The sequence below is a fragment of the Centrocercus urophasianus genome, unplaced genomic scaffold, assembly GCF_019232065.1.
Source record: "Centrocercus urophasianus isolate 14NV4802_14NV808 unplaced genomic scaffold, USGS_Curo_1.0 seq_11, whole genome shotgun sequence".
NCBI lineage: Eukaryota > Metazoa > Chordata > Aves > Galliformes > Phasianidae > Centrocercus > Centrocercus urophasianus.
Window position 1 is genome coordinate 46,477,790 of NW_024884253.1, and position 9,301 is coordinate 46,487,090.

Sequence of the window (9,301 nt, forward strand, 5' to 3'; positions counted from 1 at the left end):
CAGTGAAAACATTTCACTGAAAGCACAGACTGCCTTCCCCACTCTCTGGTTTGCATTGTTGGCAGTGCCCTCAACCCTGCAGCTCTGATGAGGGGTGATGGCTTCTCTCAGAGAAGCTTTATAGGAGATTTGTGTTGGATATTAAGAAAAGTTTCATCTCAGAGCGGTAAGGCAGTGGCACAGGCTGCCCCTGGAGGTGTTCAAGAAAAGTGTGAATGTGGCACTGAGGGACATATTAATGGGCAATATTGGTGGTTGGTGGATAGTTGGACTACATGACCTTAGAGATCTTTTCCAGCCTCGATGATTCTCTGATTATTGTGCTGTGTAGTACCAAAAACTGCTGAGCCAATGAACCCTACTGCTGTATGAACACTGCTGAATATATGCAGATGAATGTTGGTCTGGGCTTTTTAATTCTTCTCACTTGTCTGATATTGAGCCATTTCCAGTAAAGCTATGGAAATGTTTCAAATATAAAACCATGAGGTTTATTGTGATGTAAGATTTGTGTTGCTGCAGGTGCTCCTTGATTTGAAGAAAAAGTTTATTGAATACATAAATTCTCCTGCTGTGCTTGCAATGGATTCTCTTGCTTATTTAGCCCTTCCTTTTGATTGTTTGACTGGGAACAATATTCTGGTTATTACGCATTACTGATTCGGTGCAGTGGAAGGCATTGCGCCGGTGGTTGTGTTTTGCCACTGTTTGTATGAAAATACAGCATAATTCACAGAAGCAGACTTGAAGGCCTGGCTAAAGGACAGATATTTGTGCAAGGAACAGTAGGTCAGCCACAGGGCAAACCTTTTCTGGCTGAGATTTGTAAATTAGGAGCGTTAAGACCAGAAAGGGCTGTTACGGACAGACTTTTGGGCAAATTAGCTGCATCTTCATAGCACACTGAATGAATTATAGAATCATTAAGGTTGGAAAAGACCACTAAGATCATCATGTCCAACCATCAGCCCATCCTCACCATGACCACTGACCACGTTCCTCAGTGCCACATCTGCACGGTTCTTGAACACCTCCAGGGACGGTGACTGCAACACCTCTGTGGGCAGCCTGTGCCACTGCATCCTTCTGAGAAGAAATTTTTCCTATTGTGAGTTATGATCCATTTCAGAAACAGGTGACTTTAGCACAGCTCACAGGGCCTGTGAATCTTTTGTGAAGCTTTTTCTCTGTCAAGCTGTGTCTTCATGAGGATGGTGTATGTGATTCCTAGCTTTTAAATGCTTTGAAGCTTTTCTTCCTGATTTATTTGTAATTCCACATCACTAGCTTAAGTGAGACGTTCCAAGCACAGACCTTGCCTGGAGAAACTGGTCTCTGTGTGAGGAAAAGCATTTGCAGGTGGGGATATGTGTGGGAGGTTGGTTAGCTTCTCTGTAAGGTTCTGCAAAAGCATTGCTGAGAGCTATTGGTAGGACTTGTGAAAGCTTCAAACAGGTGCAGCTGGAAATCATAGAATCATAGAATGGCCTGGGAAGAGGACCACAGTGATGATGTAGTTTCAACCCCCCTGCTATGTGCAGAGTCACCAATCACTAGACCTGGGTGCCCAGAGACTCAGCCAGCCTGGCCTTGAATGCCTGCAGGGATGGGGCATCCACAACCTCTTTTAAACTAATCTACCAAATATTTAGAGGCATTTAAGATTCCTCCTTTAGACCAGTACTCATGAAACTGAGCTGATGGCTCAGAAGAACAAGGCTGCGGATCTGAAGCAACTTCAGCAGCAGAATCTAAAGTCTATTCAAACAATTATTGTCAGTGCAGGAAAACCTAAGGGAAGCTGTGGTGAGCCAGGACAGGAGTCACTTCCCCATCCGGATGGTATGTAGCTGCTGTGAGTTCCAGCACAGCGATTATGGGCAAGCTGCAGAGTTTGTGCCATCTGTACTGTGTGGCTATAGGTGAGAAGAACCTGTCTGAGTCAACCAGTGAGAAGTTAGTTGATGTGCACTAACTGTTGGTTTCAGTCTCAGAGTAAGCTGAGAGTAGAAAGTGGTGTTGAAGTGCTGGAACTTTGCAGGAGCTCCTTAAGTAGACTTCCTGCAATTCATTTGGGCCCTTTGAACAACTTCATCTCAGTTCAAAGGAGCTCCTGCACGTGCATTGGCAGCTAAAAGGGCTTCTGTCTCACAAAGCAGGCTAAGTACTGAATGAGGAGATTTCCAAAGATACATGAGACATCTGGTTAATAGCCCCGAAGGGAACTGCTGGTGGCTATTTGCATCTCCTTCCCCTAAGTTCCCCTGTGTTCATGCCAAGTTACTCAGGGGGGAAAAAAAAAAAAAAAGAAAAAAAGAAAAAAAAGAAAAGTCTAGTACGGCATTGGTGTATTCTCATTGTGGACAAAGATTTGTCACCTTCTTTGTACTGAAGTGAATTGAATGGTTGTATCATTGGTTGCTACACTGTCCAACTGAGAGAAAGAGGAAACAAATGTTTATTTTAAGGAAAGCAGAGCAAGGAGCAAGGACTGGCACAGCACAGAGATGACATGGATCCTAATCTGAATAGGGAAGAAGAGAAAGAGCAGCCAAGGGGAACTTTAAGTGTATTCATTACTTACTAGTAATTGAGCATAGAAACAAGAGCTGACCACTGTTGGCAGTGTTCCTGCTTAGGGGAAATGTGTAGAGGAAAGGGAACTAAAACAGGATGAACAGGTGGGTGGTCACTTAAGTCTTGTCTTTAAGTTTGTCTGCTTAAAAGCAAAATTTTGTCCTAATCGTCCCAAGGACATTTCATCAATCACCAGTGTAACTGCACTGTTTAGCTGGTAAACAGATGATAGTCATTGTGAAATAGTCATGTGTCTGTCTGATTTGCTTATAAAACAGTAAAGATATAGAGTGAAAAATTCCCCAAAAGAAAAGGAGAAGAGCCCCAGGGATGGTTCTCTTTGTTGGAATACCTGTTGCTTTTGTAGATATTTTCACGGCTCTTTAGCAGAGGAAATCAGAGCTGTATGCTCTGATTCTCAACTTAACTAGGAAAGCTGGCATGAACTATAGACCTTCAGCACTTCTGTTGCCACTGTGATGGTGATATAGAGCAGAGATGTCCAGGGGCAGCCTGAATCCCATGGAAATTTTATGGCAGAGACTTGCTAAATTCAGGTACGGCATGATTTCCGCTTCCAGTATTTATGAGCCACGTTTCTTTTCCTTAGAAGGAAAAACAACCTGTAGGCAATGCCTGTTTTCTGACTGGGAGGCTGTGGCCAAAGGGAAGTGTTGCAGTACTCAATGTCTTTTTAATGGTGAGACACCTGGGGCTTGGGCCAACAGTATGTAGTCTGCTAATTCTGGCATCCCTCAAGGGCTAGGCTGAGTGGTGTACCTGTGGGAACAGAGACACTGGGTTATAAACCATTACAGGGAAGGGCTGTGTTGTCCTGAAGTGACCCTAAGTCATGTTCTTACCCATTTTAGGACCTGCTGCTGCTGCGGCCTCTCTGGTGTCCTTTTCAGCTGGGCTCACGCAGAAGCCTTTCTCCAGTGACGTTGGTGTTGTTCACTTTAACAAAGTGCTCGTGAATGATGGGGATTTTTACAACCCCAATACAGGTAACAGCCAAAGAACGGACCCACGGAGGTGCCAGATGGCAATAACACGTTACCAGGGTATGATGCCATCCCTGGCCTTGTGGTGCATTGAACAAAACAAAATACATGAGTCCACCCAAACCAGATCCACCACGGTAGGAGCTTCCCATGGATTTAGCAGGCACACTCTTGTAATATTTGGTTTTCCACACCACCCCAATCATGCTGAGGCACAGCTCATCACCAGCACTGCAGGTCTGTGTTCCCACCCCACCTCAAGCAGCTGCATCCAGTTAGAGCCGAGAAGCACTTGCTGACCCACCTCACTGTGGCCTGGACAGAGGAAGGAATGAGGTAATGTATTTTACCTCCCCAGTGATGGTTACCATGGCCACCTCCTTCTCAAGTGTCATATCTCTTGAGGGTGTTAGGCGTGCCTCAGCCTACTGGACACTTGCACAGCACGTGGCTGCCTTTTGCTTCCTCACCCAGCTATGAGTTGTGGCAACTCCTTAGGACAGGTGGCTTCTGAGTGTGGACAAGACATGCTAGTTAAAGTCCTGAAGGACTGGTGGGCTCTGACACAAAAGAAGTAGTAGGATTACATGTGTATCTCTGCAACAGGACTTAAGTGTACATCCCTGTGGTGTTGGTACTTTCTGCAAGCCGAGCCTGAAGTTCTAAAATGAATGGTAGTGGAAGAGTCCTGTAGCGCAACACTCTCCTTTGCCTTCATAACTGCTTCCAGTTGGTCAGCTGCCTGAGCTGATCTTATCGCAATTATCTATGTGAGCAGAGGATTAACCCATGTTGCTTCGTGTTTCTCACTGTGCATAGGGTGCTTGGGCCTGTCTGTGTTGACCAACTCGGACTAGCTCAGCCTGTCTCTCTCCCGCAGGCATATTCACATCACCATATGAAGGGCGCTACCTGATCACGGCTGTGCTGGCTCCGGAGAGGGATGAGTATGTTGAAGCAGTGCTGTCCGTCTCCAATGCAAGTGTTGCTCAGCTGCACACAGCTGGGTACAGAAGGGAACTGCTGGAGTACCACAAACCCTACTCGGGGAAACGGACCTGTGGTGGTCCTGGAACATTCCACCTTGTTCTTCACCTCAAAGCAGGAGATGAAGTAAATGTCGTCGTAACAGGAGGCAAGCTGGCCTACACAGACTCTGACGAAATGTACTCCACGTTTAGTGGGGTTCTCCTTTATCCTTCTATTTCCCATGTTTAGGCCCACCATCAAACAGGAGAGAAGGGTAAGATATTCTGAAGAAATTAAGAGTAATAAAATTCAAAGCTTTAATATATTCAGTTTATATATTTGATTTCAGTGATGATTTGTCTGTAATGAAACCTTTTTTTTGTCCTGTTACCTGAGATAGCTACAGCAGACCTGGTTCTGTAGCCAAACTACTCTTTCTCCAAGTCCTTGTTTACCTGTACAGACAGAACAGCTGTTAAGCAACAGTTGCATTCTGAGTTGATACTTCTCCACTGCGCTCTTATCCGCTATATTAAATATCCTTTTCAGTTTTATCCCCTGTTTATCTCTGCCAGCATCCCAAGTGTATCAGAGTTTACATCTTAGCTGAAGTTTACAGCTGCAGTCAGCTATTTTTGCGCTTTCAGTAAAGCAGGGACAAGAAAGTGAGATTGTACAGGACACCATCGATGACTTCCTCGTCCTTCTGTTCTTTAATAACATGTTGTCAGTACGTTCTCACAAACCAAAAAGCAGTTGCTAACCATGGTGGTGCAAGGAAGAAAATGATGTTTGCATCAGGTTTTTTTCTCGCCTTTAAGGACCGAGTGCAGTGCTCAGAGTGAGTGAGTGACTCCAGCACTGTGCAAGGAGGAGCAACCCTTGCCCCAGCTTTTCATGGGTGGGTGAGAACTCTAAGGACTTTTGACAGTGCTGTTCTCTGGAACTCTTACAGTATTTGCATTAAGAAGGTATTTTTCTTCTTTGTTGCATTGTAAAAGATAGACCAGAGGAAAAACAGATGATATGGGAAAACAGTCTTTTTAAACAGTACTGTCCAATGTACAAACAACGCACCAGAGGCACTGTAACTTTGTTTTAGCAGCCTCCTGCTTCAAGTGAGCTTTGTTTTACTTGTTTCACCACTCAGCATCAGTTGCTGTGGACAGGACAACTTGCCTCTTAGCTTAAGCCGCAACAATTTTCTGTTTCTCCTGTCAGCCACTTCTCAGTGAAGGTGAGAAAAACGGTTTTTTGTCTCTTTTGAGTTAGCATTTTGAGCTCCTCTATGGCTGGAAAAAAATCTTAACCATGCTTTGATATGGGCAGAACTATTCACTGCCATCTATATGTTATACAAGTGGATCATCTTTTCATAGTCTGTTGATCCTGCATAGAGCTGTATTTATTATCACAGTAGTTTGTATAGTACGTTTTCCTTCTTATGAATCCAGAATGGCTTTTTGTAGCACAGACCAGATAATTCCTTCACGTGAAGGAAGAACTCCTTGTGCTGTAAGCCTTCAGCTGAAGCCTTTCCCATCTGAGGAGGTCAGATGAACACTTGCCTTTGTTGCATAGTTTTGGAATAGATACTCCCCAGTAACTCTGTTTCCAGGCGATGAGATGGGACCGTCCCACAACAAATGATCACATCCTGGAAGTTGAGCTGCCTTTGAGAAAAGCACACAGAAAAAGCTCTATCCCCCCAGGAGCTCTTCGTCAGTGCCTGTGTAGATATAGGAAGGAGCAGAGGAAGGAAATGGCCACAGATTTTTAAAGCATGTGAATGAAGGAGGTCTCCTGGTACCTGATTTTCTGCAGTTGGGGTTTTGCTGCCAAGCACGAGGTAGCACTGGATGTATTCTGCTGCAGGAGCAGCTTTAGGCAGCAGCTGAAGGCACCTGGCACACTTGGCAGCCTGGGGAATGGAGCCAGTCCCTCTCCCTCCCCTGAGTTTGTCCTGATCTGTGCCGGGGCCATTACCATGCAGTTAGCAACCGTGTGCTCATTCAGGAGTATCCTTTCTTATGTCCTAAATCAACAGCCCACTGCTCTCTCACTCCTTCTAGGTCTCAGAATTGAAGGGACAGACTGGAAAGATTTCTTTTTAGTCTTTCTGAAAGCCAGTTACATCAACCGTGTATATATATATATATCTGAATCAATTTCTCATTATGTATGAAAGCTGTAGAGGCATTTTTCCTTTTAGGATATTTTCTACTCTCCTCAAGAAAGCTGTGTGCTCTAAGAAGCTGGCTGCTGTCTCTGTGTGACTCAGTATTGTTGCATTTTGGTGCCTGTTCTAAAAATGACTCATGGAAACAAACAAAGCAAGCTGAGTGCCTGGGGAGTCCCAGCTGGCAAACACCACTTCTTCATTTTTATTTTTTTTCCCCTTCCAAGTGAGACATATTTTTAAGAATCAGTGGTGCAAGTTTAGCACTGGAGTTGTGTAGCTTTCATCACCTGATTCTCACCTAACTGCTCCTCCAGGCTTCTACCTCCAGCTCACACATTCTCCCGAGCACAGTGCCCTCATGGCACAACGCTGTCTTTTGCCAGGAACCCTCCTTGCACCTGGGATCTGAGTGATCCCATGCAGTGCAGCACAACCAGTATTCACATGCAGCTAAAATTTTCTAAACTATATCACAGCAGGAGTGGTTCTCCTGTTTTGAGAACACCTTGTAGGGCTGTCAGGGATAGTTTCCTATTCACTATCTCTAGTGATAGCTAAAGCTATGAACTATGAGCATCCATGAGGAACCTCTGCGTTACACTCCTGCTTCACTTGAGAAAAATGAACCTTAATTACCACTGTCTCAGTAATTGCTGTAATCGGGGCAAGTGGCTCAGATCTTCTCAGAGCTTTCAGGGCATAATATCTGCCCAGCTGGGATGATTGAAATGCTGTAATATAGGAAAGGAGAATCAGAGATCCAGTTGTCCTTCAGTCAGAACTTCGTTAAAACATTAGAACAAAATTCTTTGGCAAATCAAGCAAAATTATCTTGTCCCCTGTGCTTCTGTTTCCTATCAGAACAGGACAGACCAGCAAGCTGACAGCCAGGGAACATACCTCTGCTCTGGCCAAACAGATTGCATCCTGGAGCAGTTGGGAAAGGCAGCAGAGAGCCAAACAATAATTGCAGGAAATTATAGGCAAGCTTGGAGCAAAGCAAGAAGGCAAATTTTCACCACAAAACATATGAAACTACCTCATTAATTTAATTTGCTGTTAAGACTTAGGAGACATTACTATACTGACCATTCAAAGCAATGAGGATTTTCTACAGCACCCCACCCTACAGCCATTCAGTGTACCCCAGGTTACTTGCAGCAGTTTTGCACAGTTCTTCTGACAGAGCATCTGATCAGCTTGGTGAGGATAACCAGCCATTCCAGAACCACTACAAACAGCCAAAGAAGAACAGCTGTAAGTAAAAGGCATGGAAGGCAATTTGAAACAAAGTGCATGCAAGTCCTCACTAGAGCATGAAATGGCCCCAAGGCACAGGGAACACACAAAGGGCTCCTCAGCTACAAGCTAGAGATTTGTATCAGGAGCAAATTTCTTCCTGAGGAGTTGGACTCAATGATCCTAATGGGTCCCTTCCAATTCTGGCTATTCTATAATTCAGGAGCATTGTATTTGCTAAGTAAGTCCTTATGGTACAGTGCGGTAGTGGATATGAATATGTTCCACCAAAACCACAAACGCTGTCACACTGTCAGCTTGCAGATTGAAGGAACATCTGCTTCCTTGAGCTTTGACCAGCAGCTAGGCTTTGGTTCCAAGTTGCTCCGAGATAATGGTGCAGACTGTCCTGGACCAAGGATCTGCCGAGGCTGATCATCAGCACAAGGTGGATTTGCAGTCAAGCCAGCCCTCCTGTAATGTATCCTGCAGACTTCAGACAAGGTGCAAAATAACAGCTCTGCCAGTCTTTTGTACAAGGGAGACTTCAAAGAACACCTTAGAACATGTTCATACGTAAGCAGGTTTTGCCATTTATGCATTTTGCTATCTTGATTGTATCAGAAAAGTATTTTTTTTTTCCAGCAAAGAGCAGCTCATTTGAGTGTGTGCTTTGTGTGCATATGTATACCTACAAAAATGGATGTACAGAAACTGATACCCAGGAACAGGAAGAAAATTGTTCAGTGGAAACCAACTGCTGCCATGTCCAAATAAAACCTGCCTGTTTTGTGATCTTGGTGCCCCTTTGCTTTCCAGTGAACGTAGTACTATCTTAAGCTGAAATTTTTGTTCTCTCCTCCACCACCTTTAGAACTTCTTCAGGTTCTAGTTTCTTAGTCAAGTTTTCCTGTGTATATTTACTTCAGTGTCAGACACTGGTACAGGTTTTGTGGTAGTACAGAAGTTCCGCCAACACAGTTCTTAGCTGCCCTTGTTTCTGGCTATTTCAGTTAATCTCCAAATTTGGATTGCAGAGAGTAAATTTTATAAGAAGTCAGGACAAAATATGGACAGGTAGGAAGAAGGAGAAATAGTAAGGAAAGGGGTGGGAGAGAATAAGTAATTAGGAAAAAAACAGTGAAGAGCCTCAGATCTCTGTGCTGGCTAAGCATTACCTGCAGATGACAGCTGCTGAAAGTGGGCTTCAACAGCACAAAGTGATGTTTGAGTCAGGTTAGGGCTGCACGGCTCCCTCCAGCACTCCTTCAGCATGCCTGCCCACCTCTTCATTGTGTGACTGTGGGAAAAGTGGAGGTTAACTCACATG

The 9,301-nt window shown here is 44.5% G+C and overlaps 1 protein-coding gene across 1 annotated transcript in view; it reads left to right on the plus strand.

The window, feature by feature from the left end:
• The window catches only part of EMILIN2 (elastin microfibril interfacer 2), a 33,827-nt gene extending 25,061 nt beyond the window's left edge, over nucleotides 1-8,766 (plus strand). Inside the window, exons 7-8 of the mRNA XM_042808732.1 lie at nucleotides 3,450-3,584; nucleotides 4,462-8,766. Coding sequence (XP_042664666.1) covers nucleotides 3,450-3,584; nucleotides 4,462-4,799 — 473 coding nt within the window. The 3' untranslated portion in view covers nucleotides 4,800-8,766. The remainder of the gene's footprint in view (nucleotides 1-3,449; nucleotides 3,585-4,461) is intronic.
• Nucleotides 8,767-9,301: the final 535 nt, after the last annotated feature.